Raw genomic sequence first — 22,030 nt, forward strand, 5'->3', positions numbered from 1 at the left:
AGAGGATTAAGTCAATGCAAATGCAAAAAAAAAAAAAAAAGTGACTCAGAAAAGAAAAAAAAAAAGCCATATGTTTGACATTGAAATAGAGCCTTATTTATTTTTAAGCCAAGAAATTAAGTATAATCGTATTTTTACATAGTACTGTGTTGATGGAAAATGATTGTATACACTTCTGTGATTAATCCTTAAAGAGGATTCAATTGATAATTATTAGATTTTAATTATTGTAACCCATTAATAAAGGGAGAAGGAGATTTCTGTTGTTCTAAACTACTATTACTAGTCAAACACAATAGGACATTTAAAAAAAATCACTTAATGGGGACTTCCCTGGTGGTCCAGTGGGTAGGACTCCACGCTCCCATAGCAGGGGGCCTGAGTTCGATCCCTGGGGGGGAAACTAGATCCCGTATGCATGCTACAACTAAGAGTTCACATGCCACAGCTAAGAAGCCCACATGCCACAAGTAGAGATCCTGCATGCCACAACTAAGACCGGGCGCAGCGAAAATAAATAAATAAAATAAAATAAAATAAATAAATATTTAAAATAAAATAAAAAATCACTTAATTGTCATTTTTTGGACAATGTTTTTATTGAAAATTCCCTTTCATCCAATTAATGGCACATCCTGATACCAACCCATTTTGTATAAATTGTTTTTTTGCTATAGATATAATATTAGATTGAAAAGAATGTGTGAATAACTTAAGATTTTTTTGTTTGTTTGTTTGTTTTTTAAAGGACTGTTATTATTTCCAGTTTTTTTTTTAATTTTTTTTTTTAAACCCACATTTGTTTATTTATTTATTTTTGGCTATGTTAGTTCTTCACTTCTGTGCGAGGGCTTTCTCTAGTTGTGGCAAGCGGGGGGTCACTCTTCATCGCGGTGCGCGGGCCTCTCACTATCGAGGCCTCTTTTGTTGCTGGAGCACAGGCTCCAGATATGCAGGCTCAGTAGCTGTGGCTCACGGGCCCAGTTGTTCCGCGGCATGTGGGATCTTCCCAGACCAGGGCTCGAACCCGTGTCCCCTGCATTAGCAGGCAGACTCTCAACCACTGCGCCACCAGAGAAGCCCATAACTTAAGATTTTTAAGCAGACAAATTACTATAGTTTAAATTTACTCTGATAGGTGAAGTTCATTTGGGGGACTTTGTGGAGATATTTAATGTGATCAAGAAATTTTATTCCATATGGCCTACAGATTTTCTATGCATAATATGAATTATGATTTTTTTCTATTGAAAAGCGTAAAGGCAATTTATTTGTGGTGCTATTTTAAAGTTACTTTGCAATAAAATTTTTAAAATTATCTGATCTCAACCTTAGTATATGTATATCCTACTCTGTAATAGAACCAGTAGTTGCTAACCCAAATAGGAACTTTCTTTTTTTGTTTTGTTATTCATTCTTTTAAGCTTTTAGTTTCACTTCTTATCACTTATGCTACCTATACCATGTTAGGTACCTTATATGAGATGGATATTCAGAGCAAGGTGGCTGACCCTTATGCCTAAATTTATCTCTTTATGTTTCTTTGGGTTTTATAAATTGGGAAATCATTTGTAATGCAAATGTCTCTTTGGATTGAATTAGATATTAATCTATAAAAGAAACCCGCCTTAGCTGATAATAGTAAGTTTAGCTTCTTGACATCTGAATAACAGACCTCTGAGGAATTAAGAAAATAACAGAAAATATTAAAGACATAAAAGGAAGGAGCTTGGATAGTTGGGAAAGGTCTAAAATTTTATATCCTCATCTCTGAAGACAGGGTCAGATGAAGAAGTATAGCCGTGAGCAGATGGACAGAGATGTGACAGAGAGAAAAAGAAGATGTCAAAAGAGAAAATATGAAGGATGCTTCATAGACATAGACCAGAGACAAACATTTGCCTAGGTTCAACCCTTAACAACTTCCCCTGAAATAATACCGTTTTCTCAAAAGACTTCATTCTTCCACACTGAGTACAACGTCAGCAAGGATCAGTGAAACACAGTAGTTGGATACGATGGCTGTGGTCTGGGACAACACCCAGAGGAATTGTAGTGAAGCATGCTGGACGCAGAATTCAACATTCCCATTTTTTCTCTTTCACAGGTTATCTGAACCAGATGAATAACTCAAGTCACTCTGTCCTTCAGCCTTCATTCCAAGGATGCATGCAGCTCATTCAAGTGGATGATCAACTTGTAAATTTATACGAAGTGGCACAAAGGAGGCCAGGAAGCTTTGCGAATGTCAGCATTGACATGTGTGCCATCATAGACAGGTAAGCGGTCTTCATCCTTCCTCGAATTGTTCAGCATTGACATGTGTGCCATCATAGACAGGTAAGCGGTCTTCATTCTTCCTTGAATTGTTCAGCATTGACATGTGTGCCATCATAGACAGGTAAGCGGTCTTCATCCTTCCTCGAATTGTTCAGGTTTTCAGAATTCATGTTTTTGTTGTAGGACAAGTGAAACACCCGAACACACAACCCTGTAAGGGGTAAGGAGACAGGAGCCGTTTGCCATGCCTGTGGCTTTTGTTTGTGATGTTAGCAGTGATGTTTATATCAGGACATGGTTATATATGACAGAACAATATGTGATGCCACATTAACCCATTCAGCCTCCCTTGGTGAATGTGAGCATTATGCATGTAGTTTTGCAAGCAACAGCTGGAAAAGGAACTTAGTTTATTTTTAGGTTTGCTTCTGATGCCCACAGCAGAAATGTCCCTCTTCTTTTTGTCTTGGTCATGATTCATCCTCAGTATATGGTCCCCTCTAAAGGCCCCTCTTGAAGGAAAAGAAACATTAAAATGTGTTGGCAGGCAGTATGGGGATTTACTGAAGTAGAATATTTAATGTAGTTGAGTCTGCTTACAAAACAGACATACTGAAATATTATTACAAGATCTCATCTTTGTCAGTTTTTGCAAATCTGGGGAGAAACTTTTTGTAAAAACTTAGTTGACCTCTCACATGGTGGAAAGATACAACCTTTATATGAAATATTATGACAGCATTACATATACTACCTTAACATACTTCTAAAAAGTGGCTTTCATTCCAACATGAAAAAATTTCATTTTGAGATGTTTTGCCCACAAACAAACTACATCTAATTTTGAGTTGAATTTAACCCGGTGAATTTAAGTGATATTCTGTCCTATTTTCAAATCTTTTATGAGAGGGCTATGTTATTCTGAAAAGAATTTTATTAATTTTATATTTTGAAGATAAAAGTTCTATAAGTCTCAGCCAGCCCCCAGTAAAGTACAGACCTTAAGTCTCTAAAAATCTTAATTCATTTAAGAGGGGATCCTTGGGGAAGTCATCCAAAGACATATAATGAATCTTAAAAATATACAAAAATCATCTATTATGAAATAAGCTTGCTTCCATATAATCTTAATAAAGTAGTATTCACATGAATGGTAAATTACAGTTTATGATGTCTGTAGAATGTAACTTTTTTTTTTACATCTTTATTGGAGTATAATTGCTTTTACAATGGTGTGTTAGTTTCTGCTTTATAACAAAGTGAATCAGTTATACATATGTTCCCATATCTCTTCCCTCTTACGTTTCCCTCCCTCCCACCCTCCTTATCCCACCCCTCCAGGCGGTCACAAAGCACCGAGCTGATCTCCCTGTGCTATGCGGCTGCTTCCCACTAGCTATCTACCTTACGTTTGGTAGTGCATATATGTCCGTGCCTCTCTCTCACTTTGTCACAGCTTACCCTTCCCGCTCCCCATACCCTCAAGTCCATTCTCTAGTAGGTCTGTGTCTTTATTCCTGTCTTACCCCTAGGTTCTTCATGCCTTTTTTTTTTTCTTGAATTCCATATATATGTGTTAGCATACGGTATTTGTCTTTCTCTTTCTGACTTACTTCACTCTGTATGACAGACTCTAGGTCCATCCACCTCATTACAAATAGCTCAATTTCGTTTCTTTTTATGGCTGAGTAATATTCCATTGTATATATGTGCCACATCTTCTTTATCCATTCATCCGATGATGGACACTTAGGTTGTTTCCATCTCCGGGCTATTGTAAATAGAGCTGCAATGAACATTTTGGTACATGACTCTTTTTGAATTATGGTTTTCTCAGGGTATATGCCCAGTAGTGGGATTGCTTGGGTCATATGGTAGTTCTATTTGTAGTTTTTTAAGGAACCTCCATACTGTTCTCCATAGTGGCTGTACCAATTCACATTCCCACCAGCAGCGCAAGAGTGTTCCCTTTTCTCTGCACCCTCTCCAGCATTTATTGTTTCTAGATTTTGTGATGATAGCCATTCTGACTGGTGTGAGATGATATCTCATTGTAGTTTTGATTTGCATTTCTCTAATGATTAATGATGTTGAGCATTGTAGAATGTAACTTTTTAAAGCTTTAATATGTTTATAATAAAACATAACATAGTGCTTATTTTTATTACATATATGCAGATATGGGTCCTGATAGCCTAAACAGTTTATATTTAAACAGAACAGCAAACAATTTTAATAAAAATATACTCCTAATTTTTGAACCATCAATAATGTAATAGCTGTTATTTCTGCCTAAAGCAAGTGGTGGCAATAATCACAAAAACTGAGAGATGAATGTTTTAAGATAATATATTCTGATATTAGATGTGTATTCATAAATTTTAATAATGGTTTTCCATACAGGAAGATTTTCCTTCTTAGTAATAGACAGTATATTGAGTCATTTTAGTACCTTGTTCATTTTCCATGTCAGTAACTTTAATGATACAATAACTTCTGTGAATGATACCCAAGTTAGTTCATCCAGCTTTCGTAAACTGCTAGATTTTATGGTGGTGTTGCTATTTCACTTCAAACAGCATGTTTCCTGGGCACTAAATGTAAATTGTTTGCTACCAAAGAAGTGCAGGTGAGGTATTGAGATTTTACTGTTTTACCCCCATGGCAAGATTAGGAGTTAAAATATCTCCAGAAGAAGATTTTGATAAACGAACCAGGCACTCCTGGTAAGGAGAAGAACACAAGAGACGATGTAGAATAGGGGTTGCAAATTTCAATTTTTGGCAGGTAGAGAAATATACAAAATAGTTTTTTGCCAAACTGGCATCATGCAACTGTCTATGTTGCCAAGTATCCTGTAGCTGACAGAACAAGGAATATGTCTTTCTTATCCTCCAGGGTGATAACCCGGAAGAGTGGCTGCAGGGAAGTAGTCACCTCTGATGCATCACAAATTTGCTAAATCCACTATTGAATACGTTTTCTGCTTGTCTTACTTTTTGAGGACAATGACTTCTTTTTTTAGGTATAATTGACATATAACATTATATTCATTTCAGGTGTGCAATGTAATGATTTGATATTTACATATATTTTGAAATGATCACCAGGGCAATGATTTCCGCACATTAATTACCAATGTGTGAAATAGCAGATTCCTTTATTCACCCAAAATGTGCCCAGTTCAGAATCTTAATCTGTGAAGTGCTGTGTTTTTGCATGTATGATACAGGGCTGTATTCACCTTATTCAAACCGTTGAGGGGCTCATTGATGAGCTCACCCTTAATCTGTGTCTTTGCATATGAGAGTACCAGTGACGTTACCCTGTCCTCACATAGCTGTGACCCATCAGATAACATTTTAATGATACATCCCTGGCTTTTCTCTGGTTTGATCTTTTCCCCCCTCACTGACTGAGACTTTGCAACTGCCTGATCTCTACCATTTTATTTTCAGACTGCCTAAATTCTCCCTAAGCAAGCCTACACTGTCTCTTTCTTACTTTTATCCTTCCAAATTTCAGCTTGATTGATTTGAGAGCTATTTTTGAAAAAAATTTAAAAAGCGTAAATGAAAATATAGGGTAAAAAATTAGAAATCACAGGCATGATTTTTATAAAATGTTTAGAGATTATAGGAGCAGCTGCAATGATTTTATGAGTAGAACTTAGGAAAATAGTTTGGGAAGATGATTCTAAAGGAGTCTTGCTATGTGTCATACTGAAATATCCTATGAAGATATTTTTCTTTTTTTGGGTGTGGATTTACATGTGCCTTGTTTTGTTTATTTGTTTGCTTTCTGAACACAGCATTGAATCAAGGAAAGAGCAAGCATGACAAGCTATAGAATTATTTGTTCAGTAGTATTTTCTGAGTGCATCCATGGTGCCAGACACTGTTCTAGGCACTTAGGATAAATCGTTGAACAACACAGACAAAGATCCTTGCACTTGTGAAGCTCACATTCTGGGCGAAGGGGAGGGAGCACAGACATGATAAATAAAGATTATAGTAAGTTAGAAGGAATAAGTGCTATAAAAAAGGAAAGAAAAAAGTTGAGCAAATCAAGGAGGACTGGCATTTCAACAGATTGGTGTTGAGTTGCTGTTTAAATAGGTTGGTCAGAGTTAGCCTCAAATATTAGTTCAATAGAATTCACCAATTTGGGGAAAGACCATTACAGGCTGAGAGAGTAGTCAATGCAACAAGGCTGCCTGGTGTCATCTGGGGTTAGCAAGGGGCCAGGGTGGCAAGTTTGGAAGGACAGGAGCAGAGCCACATAAGAGGAGGCCAGAGCAGTGCTAGAGGCCAGGGCCTGGAGACCTGTAGGTAACTGTAAGGATCCGGCTTTTATTCTGAGAGAACTCGGGAGTCATTGCAGGTTTCTGAGTAGAGCAGTGGCATGCTTCAGCTTACATTTTTAAAGGATAACTCTGGCTGTGGGAGGAGGACAGGTAGAAGCAGGGAGCCTGTCATAGTAATCCAGGTGAGAGGTGCTGGTGGCCTAAGACTGGGGTGCTGTGAGCACAAGAGGTAGTGTCATGTGGTCAATTCTGAATATACTGAGAAGGGTTGGTCTGTAGGGTTTCTTAATGGATTGGTTTCGAGGCATGAGAGGAAGAGAAGATATAAGGATAAACCGAAATGATTTGGTAACAGTAACTGGAAGGAAGGAGTTACCATGTCCTCCAGTGGGAAGGCTAGTGGTAGAGAAGATTAGTCATGGGGTGGAAGAAAAAATCAGGAATTCACTGTCGGGCATGAGTTGAAAGGTCTATTGGACATCTAAGTGGACATTTCAAGAAGGCAGTTGGATACATGTATTGTACAAGCACACATCTGCAGATTAAACAATGAGGTGTTGCATCTGACAAAATATTGTGCTTATCTATTGAAGACCTCTGGTTTCTTCAGCTGTATTTCATAAACAGCAGGAGAACTGGAAAGAGAGAGGGTGAGTAGTGGGCAGGAAGCCTCTTCCAATGTCAGGAGCCTGTAGCCTTACCCTTCGGGTGAGACCCTGCTCTTAGGGAGGAGGACTTCATCAAACGCTCAGTTGCTAGAATATTCTCCATAAACAGTAAGATATCTAGCAGATAATCTCCTTGTTTCTCCTTGCATGAGTACCATTTTTTATCTGCTCCTTTGCGCCCTCACATTGTTGGTTCCCTGTGGCAAACATCTTCAGGCACCAGACTCACCTCCTGTCCTCGACCCACTTCTCTCTATCCTCTTTCTGGGTGTGAAAATCTGAGAGGCAAAAGCCTGCAAAAACACTCCTATAACTAAAGTTAGGTTTATTTACTTCCTCCTGCAAGTGGGAACCAAAAGAGAACCAAGGGTCTTCTCAGAGGGAGGTGGCGGAGAGGAAGGGAGTGAGGAAAGGGTATCGGGGGTCTGAGTCAGTCCTGGGAGGGTTCTGGCAGGTACTGGTCATAATTTATAAACTAGAAGAGTTGCTGCAGTACAGGGTAGAACTTGTGAATCCCTGCAGAGCTCTTGCTTGTTTGTCTGTGATTCTGATTCACGTCACATGGAATGGAGAAGCTGGTGTTAAAATATTTTGAGCTGAAGTAAGTGGTGTTCATGACTGGTTTGGCAATTTTTTTTCTGTTTTGTGAGTAACAGTAAAGTCCATTTTGCTATCTGTGACTTATATCAATCCTAAGATCACCCTCATAGATTAGCTGCCAGGGAGAGATTTTTTTTTTTCTTTGTCATCCGCAGTGATGATGTGACACAGTCCTGGCTAATGAGAGGTACACAGAAGTCAGCTAAGGTGTTCTGAGAAAACTTTTATTTTTCGGATACAGAGGTCCCCTGTTACTCTGCACTGTCCTTGTTCAAATGCAGACACCGTGCCTGGAGCTGTATGATCAAGAAAACCAGAGCTCCAGTGAACCACAGTCAGCAACCACCTTCACTCCTTTTTGTGTGAGGAAAAAAGCAATCCTGGTTTATTCAAGTCACTGTGAGTCAAATATTATTTTTCTTGGAGCTGAAAGCATCTGTCCTTTTTTCATCCTCCATGTCTAAAATAAACCAATGCCATCATTTTACTAGAACACAGAACAACAAATTCCTAATTATGGAAATGGCTTTGAAAGAAAAGATGGTAAATTTATTTTAGGATATATTAAGTTGCATGCCAGTGATGTCCCCTAGAGATCGGAACCTGGGGACTAAATGGCTGTTTAGAGGCCAAAGCAAATTCATATCGTTAGTCAGCATCTGGTAGAAAACCTGGTAAAAGTAGTTCATTAGAATTAGAATCTTCTATACCTTTTCTATAACCTTCCTTGTAAATATATTAAGAAACAAAACCAGTAAACATTCTGGATAGCACAGAAAGCAGAAAAGGAAGAGTAGACATCCCAGCTTAAGTACAGCCCACAAAATTACCCCTTGAGAAACTGCGAAGAGACTGGATCCTATTTCTGAGTTAGTAATTAAGTCTTCATTTTATTTTTGGATGGAAATGCATCATCACAGACCCGGTTTTTGTTTTTTAATTCAGTGCTTTCTTTTCAAGAACACCTACCCAGTTTGTTGGATATTTTTTTCCTTGAAAGGAAAGTATATGATTTTTTATAAGAGCACGTAAATGAGGGTTGGGTAGATACAGTGTGAGGTGCTTCAAAACTAAGCTAACTCTGCTGGAAAGGTGAACAATGAATAAATAGATTAATACTAACAGTTCAGAAGGAGGTCATGACTTCTTATAAAAGCAGGTTTAAGATTTACAGTCCTGAGATGAAGAATACATGTAACATTTTTTTTTCTAAAATTGATCTTCATTTGTTCATAAGCTCCCATTTCCAGTCAATAGCAGCAAAAAAGAAATATCGGAGCACATGCATACCTTCGGGTACCCTAATAACTATATATATAAGTCAGTATGGGATTCAAACTTAGTCAAAGGCCAAGCTCCCATTCGGGGCTGCTGTCCCGTTTTAAGTGTCCTCCTTGACTCCCCCAGCATAGCCCTTGGGCCGGGCCCAGCTAACTATGTAACATCATCAGAGGATTGGGGTCTGCTCCATGTGCTCTACTCGGGTTCCTGCTGGGCTCCCCACTGCTCTGGCAGTTCTTCCTCCTGGCTGTGGGATGAGCCTTGGCTCCTGCTGGGCTCACGTTTTGGGATTTTGGTAAGAAGGTAAGCTGTCCCAGTTTGTCAAGGACTGTCTTGCTTTTAGGATTGAGAACCCTTTACCTGGAGAAACCCCGCAGTTCTGGGAAAACCATGATGGTTGGTCACTCAAGATCCATGTACCTTCTGGGCACTGATCTTCTCCTAAGTCCCCTTTCTGGTCTACCAGCCACCCAAGCACTTTTATAGACCCCCATAGGGACATGCAGTGATTTTGAGATCTCTTGCAAACTGTGTACAAGCTGAGTGGGAGTGGGGAGTGGGGATAACTATCTTAGGCCCCCCTCTGACTCAGCATATCATGCTCTGTATCTGCTCTGTACACCTCAGGCTGACATGGGGCCTCTTATAATTCAGATTCCCAAAGGCGGAAAGCAAGGCACAAGCCACCACTGCCAGAGGATTTCGAAGTCTCTGTTGAGATTCATTCAGTCAATAAACACTTATTAAAGGTCACTCAGTGAACATTTCTTCCTGGAGCTTTAATGCTGAGGTAGTGGAGGGGGAGGGTCGTTGATCAGACCTTATGCTGTGCTAATACTATGTTCCTCTCTTTTGTTCTCAAAGACAGACCTCTTTCAACCCCAGAGCCCCAGGGTTTTAGACCATCTTCCCAAAATTGAATCTGCATGTCTACTAACTTTTTGTTCCGGTCCAGGGTCCAGAGGTGAACTCTCCCAGCCCCCACTCCTTGTGAAACATGTCGCTGATCCACTGAACAAGAAAAATAAATAAAATCAAAACTTTGACTTGAAATATCTAAAAATTATTTTTGCTCTAGGGAAAGGAAGGCTTTTCTCACACACATGAGTATTTCTGCAGTGACACTATTTATGCCAGATTTCCTTTCTGTTTCACCTGGATATTGCTACCTGCAAATTGCCACCCTGTGGCTCTGGCACCTTTCCATAGATGTGCAGGCTGACGGTTCCTTGCATTCTTCTTTACAAATGTTCATGTGGTCACTTAGGCTGGTGTCAAAGTGTGCTACTGCTCCTTTAACACTGGGATCATTTTGTCTTCTATCATTAGATTCTTGTTACAAAACTGTAGGTTTCCGGGAATATCTTACTTTCACTTCATGATAATTACGCAAAACGGTAAAGGAGGCAGAAAGTCCCTCAGATAAACTTCAGATTATTCAGAACTTCACGCCTGTTCAATTCTGACTTCATCGTGGCTCTGATCCCATCACACTTGAAAGGAGCAAAGAACAGGTCAGCTGGAACTCATTCCCTGAGAACTGGAGCCAGCAAGCAGTTTTCCAGGCATGAAGCTAGATTTCTTTTTGGAAAACACCCTTCAAAAACACCCTTAGGATAGAAGGTATTCAGGGTCCTAAAACCAGATCTCTAGCTCAAAATAAAAAACAAAAAAAGACTAGTTACGTAATTCAGTTTTAATTTTCATATATGACAGTTCATATTGTGATTCTTTATTCTGGGTATGTTTACTTTGTCTCTTCACCTTATCTCAGTTGACTCCCCACCTGGGATTCCATCCATTTTATATTGCAAATGGCTGTGTTCTTTCCTTCTTTGAGCTTAATCAAATGATTTATTAGTAGATTTCTGGAAAGCCCTGTTTCCTCATGCTAGGTCTGATTCATTTCTGGTGTTAGAAGCATGGATCTCTGTATAAATTTTCTTGGCCTTCCAAGCTAAACCCAGACTCACCTTTAGTCTTTAACTCCATTGCCAGAGCCATGGGGTTTCCTATAGAAGGGTCCAGAGAGGAGTATCCTGTTGATACGTAAACATTTAAACCATAGTCATCTATCTTAGCAAAAAAAAACATAAGCTCAATGACGTAAAAGTATCACACACCCAGGTGAACCCATGTTCAAGTCAGTTGCCTCTCTGAAGTGATTTCAAAGTGGTTTCATTTTCAAGTACAAGTAAAGTACTAGAGGGACAAAATTATTTTTTTAACATCTTTATTGGAGTATAATTGCTTTACATTGTTGTGTTAGTTTCTGCTGTATAGCAAAGTGAATCAGCTATACATATACATATGTTCCCATATCCCCTCCCTCTTGGGTCTCCCTCTGACCCTCCCTATCCCACCCCTCTAGGTGGTCACAAAGCACTGGGCTGATCTCCCTGTGCTATGCAGCTGCTTCCCACTAGCTATCTGTTTTACATTTGGTAGTGTATATATGTCCATGCCACTCTCCCACTTTTTTTTTTGAATTTTATTTTATTTATTTTTTATACAGCAGGTTCTTATTACTTTTCTATTTTATACATATTAGTGTATACATGTCAATCCCAACCTCCCAATTCATCCCACCACCCCCACCCCCTGCCACTTTCCCCCACCCCCTGCCACTTTCCCCCTTGGTGTCCATACGTTTGTTCGCTACATCTGTGTCTCTATTTCTCCCATGCAAACCGGTTCATCTGTACCATTTTTGTAGGTTCCACGTATATAGATTAATATACGATATTTGTTTTTCTCTTTCTGACTTGCTTCACTCTGTGTGACAGACTCTAGGTCCATCCACCTCACTACAAATAACTCAGTTTTGTTTCTTTTTATGGCTGAGTGATATTCCATTGTATATATGTGCCACATCTTCTTTTTCCATTCATCTGTCGATGGACACTTCTTCTTTTTTTTTTTTTTTTTTTTGCGGTACCCGGGCCTCTCACTGTTGTGGCCTCTCCCGTTGCGGAGCACAGGCTCCAGACGCGCAGGCTCAGCAGCCATGGCTCACGGGCCCAGCCGTTCCGCGGCATGTGGGATCCTCCCAGACCGGGGCACGAACCCGCGTCCCCTGCATCGGCAGGCGGACTCTCAACCACTGCGCCACCAGGGAAGCCCCCTGTCGATGGACACTTAAGTTGCTTCCATGTCGTGGCTATTGTAAATAGAGCTGCAATGAGCATTGTGGTAACTGGCTCTTTTTGAATCATGGTGTTCTCAGGGTGTATGCCCAGTAGTGGGATTGCTGGGTCGTATGGTAGTTCACTTTTCAGTTTTCTAAGGCACCTCCACACTGTTCTCCACAGTGGCTCTACCAATTCACATCCGTACCAGCAGTGCAAGAGGGCTCCCTTGTCTCCACACCCTCTGGCATTGATTGTGTCTAGAGCTTTTGGTGATGGCCATTCTGACCCATGTGAGGTGATACCTCATTGTAGTTTTTTTTTTTTTTGCGGTACGCGGGCCTCTCACTGTTGTGGCCTCTCCCATTGCGGAGCACAGGCTCCGGAGGCGCAGGCTCAGCGGCCATGGCTCACGGGCCCAGCCGCTCCGCAGCACGTGGGATCTTCCCGGACCGGGGCACGAACCCGTGTCCCCTGCATCGGCAGGCGGACTCTCAACCACTGCGCCACCAGGGAAGCCCGCTCATTGTAGTTTTGATTTGCATTTCTCTAATGATTAGCGACGTTGAGCATCCTTCAAGTGTTTGTTGGCAATCTGTATATCTTCTTTGGAGAAATGTCTGTTTAGGTCTTCTGCCCATTTTTGGATTGGGTTGTTTGTTTTTTTGATATTGAGCTGCATGAGCTACTTGTGTATTTTAGAGATTAATTCTTTGTCAGTTGCTTCGTTTGCAAATATTTGCTCCCATTCTGAGGGTTGTCTTTTATCTTCTTTATGGTTTCCTTTGCTGTGCAAAAGCTTTTAAGTTTCATTAGGTCCCATTTATTTTTGTTTTTATTTCCATTTCTCTAGGAGGTGGGTCAGAAGGGATCTTGATGTGATTTATGTCATAGAGTGTTCTGCCTATGTTTTCCTCTAAGAGTTTGATAGTGTCTGGCCTTATATTTAGGTCTTTAATCCCTTTTGAGTTTATTTTTGTGTATGGTGTTAGGGGCTGTTCTAATTTCATTCTTTTACATGTAGCTGTCCAGTTTTCCCAGCACCACTTATTGAAGAGGCTGTCTTTTCTCCATTGTATATCCTTGCCTCCTTTGTCATGGATTAGTTACCTGTAGGTGTGTGGGTTTATCTGTGGGCTTTCTGTCCTGTTCCGTTGATCTACATTTCTGTTTTCATGCCAGTTCCATACTGTCTTGATTAGTGTAGCTTTGCAGTATAGTCTGAAGTCAGGGAGCCTGATTCCTCCAGCTCCATTTTTCTTTCTCAAGATAGCTTTGGCTACTCGGGGTCTTTTGTGTTTCCATTACGAATTGTGAAATTTTTTGTTCCAGTTCTGTGAAAAATGCCAGTGGTAGTTTGGTAGGGATTGCATTGAATCTGTATGTTGCTTTAGGTAGTTTAGTCATTTTCACAATGTTGATTCTTCCAGTCCAAGAACATGGTATATTTCGCCATCTGTTTTTATCATCTTTAATTTCTTTCATCAGTGTCTTATAGTTTTCTGCATACAGGTCTTTTGTCTCCTTTGCTAGGTTTATTCCTAGGTATTTTATTCTTTTTGTTGCAATGGTACATGGGAGTGTTTCCTTAATTTCTCTTTCAGATTTTTTATCATTAGTGTATAGGAATGCAAGAGATTTCTGTGCATTAATTTTGTATCCTGCTACTTTAGCAGATTCATTGACTAGCTCTAGTAGCTTTCTGGTAGTATCTTTAGGATTCTCTGTGTATTGTATCATGTCATCTGCAAACAGGGACAGCTTTACTTGTTGTTTTCTGATTTGGATTCCTTTTATTTCTTTTCTTCTCTGATTGCTGTGGCTAAAACTTCCAAAACTATGTTGAATAATAGTGGTGAGAGTGGGCAACCTTGTCTTCTTCCTGATCTTAGTGGAAATGGTTTCAGTTTTTCACCATTGCAAATGATGTTGGCTGTGGGTTTGTCATACATGGCCTTTATTATGTTGAGGTAATTCCCGCTATGCTTACTTTCTGGAGAGTTTTTATCATAAATGGGTGTTGAATTTTGTCAAAAGCTCTTTCTGAATCTACTGAGATGATCATGTGGTTTTTATGCTTCAATCTGTTAATATGTTGTATCACATTGTTTGATTTGCATATATTGAAGAATCCTTGCATTCCTGGGATAAACCCCAATTGATCATGGTGTATGATCCTTTTAATGTGCAGCTGATTTTTGTTTGCTAGTATTTTGTTGAGGATTTTTGCATCTATGTTCATCAGTGATATTGGCCTGTAGTTTTCTTTTTTTGTGACGACTTTTTCTGGTTTTGGTATCAGGGTGATGGTGGCCTCATAGGATAAGTTTGGGAGTGTTCCTCCCTCTGCTATATTTTGGAAGAGTTTGAGAAGGATACGTGTTAGATCTTCTTTAAATGTTTGACAGAATGTGCCTGTGAATCCATCTGGTTCTGGGCTTTTGTTTGTTGGAAGATTTTTAATCACAGTTTCAATTTCAGAGCTTGTGATTGGTCTGTTTATATTTTGTATTTCTTCCTGGTTCAGTCTCGGAAGGTTATGCTTTTCTAAGAATTTGTTCATTTCTTCCAGATTGTCCATTTTATTGGCATAGAGTTGCTTGTAGTAATCTCTCATGATCCTTTGTATTTCTGCAATGTCAGTTGTTACTTCTCCTTTTTCATTTCTAATTCTGTTGACTTGAGTCTTCTCCCTTTTTTTCTTGATGAGTCTGGCTAATGGTTTATCAATTTTGTTTATCTTCTTAAAGAATCAGCTTTTAGTTTTATTGATCTTTGCTGTCATTTCCTTCATTTCTTTTTCATTTATTTCTGATCTGATCTTTATGATTTGTTTCCTTCTGCTAACTTTAGTGTGTTTTTTGTTCTTCTTTCTCTAATTGCTTTAAGTGTAAGGTTACGGTTGTTTATTTGAGATTTTTCTTGTTTCTTGAGGTAGGATTGTATTGCTGTAAACTTCTGTCTTAGAACTGCTTTTGCGGCATCCCATAGGTTTTGGGTCATCGTGTTTTCTTTGTCATTTATTTCTAGGTATTTTTTGATTTCGTCTTTGATTCCTTCAGTCATCACTTGGTTATTTAGTAGTGTAATGTTTAGCCTCCATGTGTTTGTATTTTTTTACAGTTTTCTTCCTATAATTGATATCTAGTCTCATAGTGTTGTGGTTGGAGAAGATACTTGATATGATTTCAGTTTTCTTAAATTTACCAAGGCTTGATTTGTGACCCAAGATATGATCTATCCTGGAGAATGTTCCATGAGCATTTGTGAAGAAAGTGTATTCTGTTATTTTTGGATGGACTGTCGTATAAATATCAGTTATGTCCATCTTGTTTAATGTGTCATTGAAATCTTGTGTTTTCTTTTTTATTTTCATTCTGGAAGATCTGTCCATTGGTGAAAGAGGGCTGTTAAAATCCCCTACTATTATTGTGTTACTGTCGATTTCCCCTTTTATGGCTGTTAGCATTTGCCTTATGCATTGAGGTGCTCCTATGTTGGGTGGTTAAATATTTACAATTGTTATATCTTTTTGCTGGATTGATCCCTTGATGATTATGTAGTGTCCTTCTTTGCCTCTTGTAATAGTCTTTGTTTTAAAGTCTGTTCTGTCTGATATGAGAACTGCTACTCCAGCTTTCTTTTGATTTCCATTTGCATTCAATATCTTTTTCAATCCCCTCACTTTCAGTCTGTATGTATCCCTAGGTCTGAAGAGGGTCTCTTCTAGACAGCATATATATTAGTCTTGTTTTTGTACCCATTCAGCCAGTCTGTGTCTTTTGGTGGGAGCATTTAATCCATTTACATTTAAGGTAATTATTGGCATGTATGTTCCTATTACCATTTTCTTAATTGTTTTGGGTTTGTTATTCTAGGTCTTTTCCTTCTCTTGTGTCTCTTGCCTAGAGAAGTTCCTTTAGCATTTGTTGTAAAGCTGGTTTTGTGGTGCTGAATTCTCTTAGCTTCTACTGGTCTGTAAAGGTTTTAATTTCTCCATCGAATCTGAATGAGATCCTTGCTGGGTAGAGTAGTCTTGGTTATAGGTTTTTCCCTTTCATTACTTTAAATATGTCTTTCCACTCACTTCTGGCTTGCAGAGTTTCTGCTGAAAGATCAGCTGTGAACCTTATGGGGATTCCCTTGTATGTTATTTGTTGCTTCTCCCTGGCTGCTTCTAATATTTTTTCTGTGTATTTAATTTTTGATAGTTTGATTAATATGTGTCTTGGCATGTTTCTCCTCAGATTTATCCTATATGGGACTCTCTGTGATTCCTGGACTTGATTAACTATTTCCTTTCCCATATTAGGGAAGTTTTGAACTATAATCTCTTAAAATATTTTCTCAGTCCCTTTCTTTTTCTCTTCTTCTTCTGGGACCCCTATAATTCGATTGTTGGTGTGTTTAATATTGTCCCTGAGGTCTCTGAGACTGTCTTCAATTGTCTTCATTCTTTTTTCTTTATTCTGTTCTGCCGTAGTTATTTCCACTATTTTATCTTCAAGGTCACTTATCCATTCTTCTGCTTCATTTATTCTGCTATTGATCCCTTCTAGAGAGTTTTTAATTTCATTTATTGTGTTGTTCGTCATTGTTTGTTTGCTCTTTAGTTCTTCTAGGTCCTTGTTAAACATTTCTTGTATTTTCTCCATTCTATTTCCAAGATTTTGGATCATCTTTACTATCATTATTCTGAATTATTTTTCAGGTAGACTGTCTATTTCCTCTTCATTTGTTGGGTCTGGTGGGTTTTTATCTTGCTCCTTCACCTGCTGCGTGTTTCTCTGTCTTCTCATATTGCTTAACTTACTGTGTTTGGGGTCTCCTTTTCACAGGCTGCAGTTCGTAGTTCCCGTTGTTTTTGGTGTCTGTCCCCAGTGGCTAAGGTTGGTTCAGTGGGTTGTGTAGCTTTCCTGGTGGAGGGGACCGGTGCCTGTGTTCTGGTGGATGAGGCTGGATCTTGTCTTTGTGGTGGGCAGGACCGAGTCCAGTGGTGTGTTTTGGTGTGTCTGTGAACTTATTACGATTTTAGGCAGCCTCTCTGCTAATGGGTGGGTTTGTGTTCCTGTCTTGCTAGTTGTTTGGCATGGGGCGTCCAGCACTGGAGCTTGCTGGTCATTGAGTGGACCTGGGTCTTAGCATTGAGATGGAGATCTCTGGGAGAGCTCTTGCCGATTGATATTACATGGGGCTGGGAGGTCTCTGGTGGACCAGTGTCTGGAACTCACCTCTCTCCCCTCTGAGGCTCAGGCCTGACACCCGGCCGGAGCACCACGACTCTGTCAGCCACACGGCTCTCACCACACACATTCCTGGAGTCTTCCTCTCTGAAATGTTCAGAAGCGCTACTAAAGGAGATAGGGGTGGCAGGATGCTGGGGCCGCTGGGCCCATGGACTTCTTGCACTGGAAATCTGCTTCTGTTAGGAATCAGAATCCTTTTCCCCTGGGGTGGCACCACAGCAAGATGTCAGATTGGTGCAGATTCCCTCCACACCTTCTGAGCTCTACCCTCAGAGGATGTCAAGGCCAGAGAAGTCAAGAGCCTTCTTTAGTTTAATGGGAAAGGTCAGCCGTGCTTTAATGGTCCTTCCCGTGTTCTCTTTATATGACTAAGAGGGCAGTCTTTTGGAGGCACATGGCTCCTTTCTTTATGCATCAAGTCCAAAGTGATATAAGCAGCTCTGGAATTCCACTGCCTTCAGTGTGATTCTTTTTCTTGTCTGCTTATAGCACTCCCAGCACCCGCTTCTAATCAACAGGAAAGAATGACAAAACTTATTTTTAATGAGAAAATACAGTAGTGAAATGCCAGAGGAGATAACTCCCCTAGGAGAAAAGGGAAAAAAAGAAAGTTGAATTAACTGTCTTAAGATTCAACAGCAGCCTTATTCTTCTTTGATGTATTGCATGTATTAGGACAAAAGAAAACTATATTTGCTTTTGGTGTGGCATATAGCTGTGCTTTGACATTTAAATCCCAAGGAGGGCCCGGTGCATAGAAGTAATGTCAGACAATAGTTATGTCTTTGAAGATAAGCAGGAAGGAAAAAGATAAATAATTTTAACATGTAGCTAAATCAACTACAGAGAGATTTAAATGAGTCCTTAAATTTTATTTCTTGTTTTTGATATTAGATTACCTGAAAAATAAAGACAAAAACAAGTAATTAAAGAATATATTTTAAACATCTGCCTTAACAAATATTTTCTTCTTAAGATAATTGCTTTTGTCAGTTTCTTAACTATATTGCAAAATTCTGAATGAACTCTAAGAACTCATTTAACTGCCCTCCCCTTAAACCGACCTTATGGATTAGTAGACACTCAACCATTCACTTTGTAAAATATAGGGAATGATCCCATAGCCTGGTGGATGAAGAGCTGGAGCTAGTAGGCTACCATCTTTCACCCCTTGTACTCTCCCACATGCTGTGTAGGAGTTAGGTGTTCTTCCTCAGGTATGTTTAAGCAAGTCATACTTGTTATTGTAATAACATGGTCCAATTAAATACTAACTACACTTTAAGTAGGTAGGGACAGAAAGAAGTAGTTTCCATTAAAGCCAAATTTAAAAGTTTTAGAAAAGCAAGTGGCCAGAAACAAACAAAACCACCAGTTTAGGTATGACGGACAAGGCCAATGTAAAAATTTGCAGGTTCCTGGGTGACTTTAGTTTTCACTACACTTTAAGAAGCCAAGACTGGAAATCAAGGGTGATGGAAATGGTTCATCAAAAAAACAGTTCCAATTAGTGGGCCCATACCCAATGACTCCAGAGCAAATCCCTCTGGAAGTGAGTTATTGAATTTACATGATGAAGGGTTTTAAGTTAATTAAAATGATTAAGGTAAGTATCCTACTAATGTTTAGTTTCTTTACTTCTTCTCTAATCTGGAAAAATAAGGAAGTAGAATTCTCTTTTGTCTTTTGCTTTCTATATTTCAAATAATAGAGGGAGAGAGAGAGAGAGAGAAGGAGGGAAGGAGAGAAGAAGAAAGGAAAAAAGGAAGAAAGGGAAGGAGGAAGATAGAAAGGAAAGGAAGATAAAGAAAACAAAGGGAAGGAAGGAAGAAAGAAAGGAAAACTTAATTCACATTGCTTTCTGGTTTATTGATATGGGACATTATCTACTTTCATTAAAGTAGAAATCAGGATAAAATTTAAACAATGCTGTCTATTTATTATTGCAGTTTTAAAATGATATTTTCTTTGAGAATTTTCCTTTGCTATTTAAATTATCCATGACCTGAGAAGAAGGAGAGAGTAGTCATAGATTTTTCTGTGCCAGGAAAAACAGCTTTATTAAGACTTGGGACTTGTCATTATTTTTATTTCATTTGTTAATTTCATTTGTTAATTGAACAAAAATACTTCCTCTCCCTGTGATTGTATTTATACTACCTAAAAACTAGTTTCAGGAGGGTTAACAAGCTAAATGTTTTAGGTAACATTGTTTAAAATTCTGCAAGGTACTCATTGTCCTATTAGAGATAAATACTTCTTCATTGTCTGTGTCTGTGAATTCATTGAGGAACTTACTAGAGTCTGAATCTCATTTTGTTTACCAAATCCTGCTTACATCAAAAAGAATGTTACATGAGCAAGAGGGGAATACAGATGGAAGGGGTGGGGAATATGTGCATGTTTGTTTGGAATGTTGTTGAAAAGCAAATCTGTAATAAATTTTAACAGACAAATTGTAGTATCTGAGAAGGGTGTCTTAATCAGAAAATAGATTGATTTAAATAGATCATAATCTACAGTTGTGATAAAGGAGAGACCCTCTAAGTACAATGCAACATTTGTTTATAAGATTAACTTAGTTTGCCTTAAACAAGTGGTGCCTGTAAACTTTTACTCCAGTAGCTTCATGATGTTTGATCCTTTGGCATAGTCCCCAAAGGGCTTCATCAACATGAAAACTATTCTCATGGAGGACACACTTCACTAAGACCCCTCCTGAGCAAATAGACATGACATCAAAGTGAATTATTTTTTCTTGAAACTTCAGGCATTTGAAAATTAGAAAATTAAAAAAAAAACCTTTAAAATCTTAAAGTATGACATTTCCAAGGTTAGATGGAGACACCATACACAAAGAGGCAAATTCCTTTCACATAGTTATTATACAGTCGTCTCTCTATGTACGCTGATGATTGGTTCTAGGACCCCCCAGGATACCAAAATCTGTAGATGCTCAAGTCCCTTATATGAAGTAGTGTAGTATTTGCATATAACCTATGCACATCCTCTTGTAAACTTTAAATCATCTTTAGATTACTTGCAATGCCTAATACAATGTAAAGTCTGTGTAAGTTGTTGTACATACTATGTAAATGCTATGTAATTTTGCTTTTTGGAACTTCCTGGAATGTTTTTTCCAAATACTTTTGACCTGATGTTGGTTGAACTCACAAACGTGGAACCCATGGATACAGAGGGCCAACTATATTTTATTAAGCAAGAGACATTTGTTAATATCCCGGGATGGTAAGAGCGCTGTTACTGACGTACACAGTGAGGAACTCAAGAGATGCAGAATGGGGTCTCTTCTCATGGGGAATGTACTACTTTAGCCATGGAAATATGAAACATTCATAACAACTTAAAAAGCTATGTAAGAAGCCTGTGCTTCATAATCATTACAGATAATTGTTTTCATAGGAAATTAATGAAGGGAGAATCACTGTGGGCTCCAGTGGCTGGTGGAGGCTTCAAAGAAATATGTTGAACTTTAAAGGAACTGTAGTCCCAGAGGAATATCCCAGGCCAAAGCAAAAGCATAAGCAGAATTGTGGAAGCACAGATGACCATTCCATATTTCTGAAACAATAAGGTGACTATTTGAATTAGTGCAGAAAGTTTGTGTAGGGGGTCAAGGAAGAGGTGGAAAGACATGTCATTCATTCATTCCCTTATCCATTCATCCCACAGTCCTTCACTGATAACCTACCATGTGCCAAGGATAGTGTTAGCCTTGATGAATAAGATGTCACCTTATGGAGCCTGCATCCTTACTGGCTAATAAAAGAGACGGACATTTAAAAAATTATTATTATTATTGAAGACACTGGGAAATGCCCAAATTGAAGTATGCAGAGGGATGGCACTTCTAATTCAGCCAGGGGTCAAGATTAGGATGGAGGATCTCATACAGAGGAGCAGGTCACAGGCACACAGGAAGGACTTTTTAGGTAGACAGAAAGCAGATGCAGAAGGATGCAGGTGTGAGTGACGTGGGGACCCACAGGGAGCTCGGGTAGTTATAGCAGAGTCTTCCAGACATTAGCAGCTACTAGTGTGAAGCTAGAAATTTCATGTGGAGATCTGAGGCTAGATATTTAGGGAGAACTGACTGGAAACAGGCCTACTGAAAAAATTATAATTTATCCTCCAGTCAGTAAGGAATCATTGAAGGATTTTCAGGGAAGTCAGTTTTGCATTACTGACATTTGCTCTGATGTCTGAGCAAAGGTGGTGAGAGCCTAAACTATGGCAGTATCCATAGAAGTGGGCAGGAAAGGGTCAATCCAAGGTATTTAGGAGTTGGACTGAGGAGAACTCATTGGATGTGGAGGTTGGGAAGGTATTCCAGGAAAGAGAAACTGGTTTCAGAGTGAGAAGATGCTTTCCTGGAAGATTAAGTGCTGCCTCCACTAGCCCCTGAACAATGTCCTGACTGAATATTTAAGTTATTTAGTTATTAAGACATGAATAGTTAAGTTAATTAACTGTTTAGTCGTGAGCATATTAGTCCCTCCC

General features: G+C 39.1%; 1 protein-coding gene across 1 annotated transcript in view; it reads left to right on the top strand.

Annotated features, from left to right (window-relative positions):
- LOC309810308 (contactin-associated protein-like 2) overlaps positions 1-22,030 on the top strand; it is a gene marked incomplete at both ends in the record, with an annotated part of 613,462 nt that overhangs the window by 108,249 nt on the left and 483,183 nt on the right. The window contains one exon of the mRNA XM_082632268.1: positions 2,108-2,279. Within this exon, the coding sequence (XP_082488394.1) occupies positions 2,108-2,279 (172 nt within the window). The remainder of the gene's footprint in view (positions 1-2,107; positions 2,280-22,030) is intronic.

This window comes from Mesoplodon mirus, assembly GCF_964341445.2.
Source record: "Mesoplodon mirus genome assembly, chromosome: 9".
In the NCBI taxonomy this organism is placed as follows: domain Eukaryota; kingdom Metazoa; phylum Chordata; class Mammalia; order Artiodactyla; family Ziphiidae; genus Mesoplodon; species Mesoplodon mirus.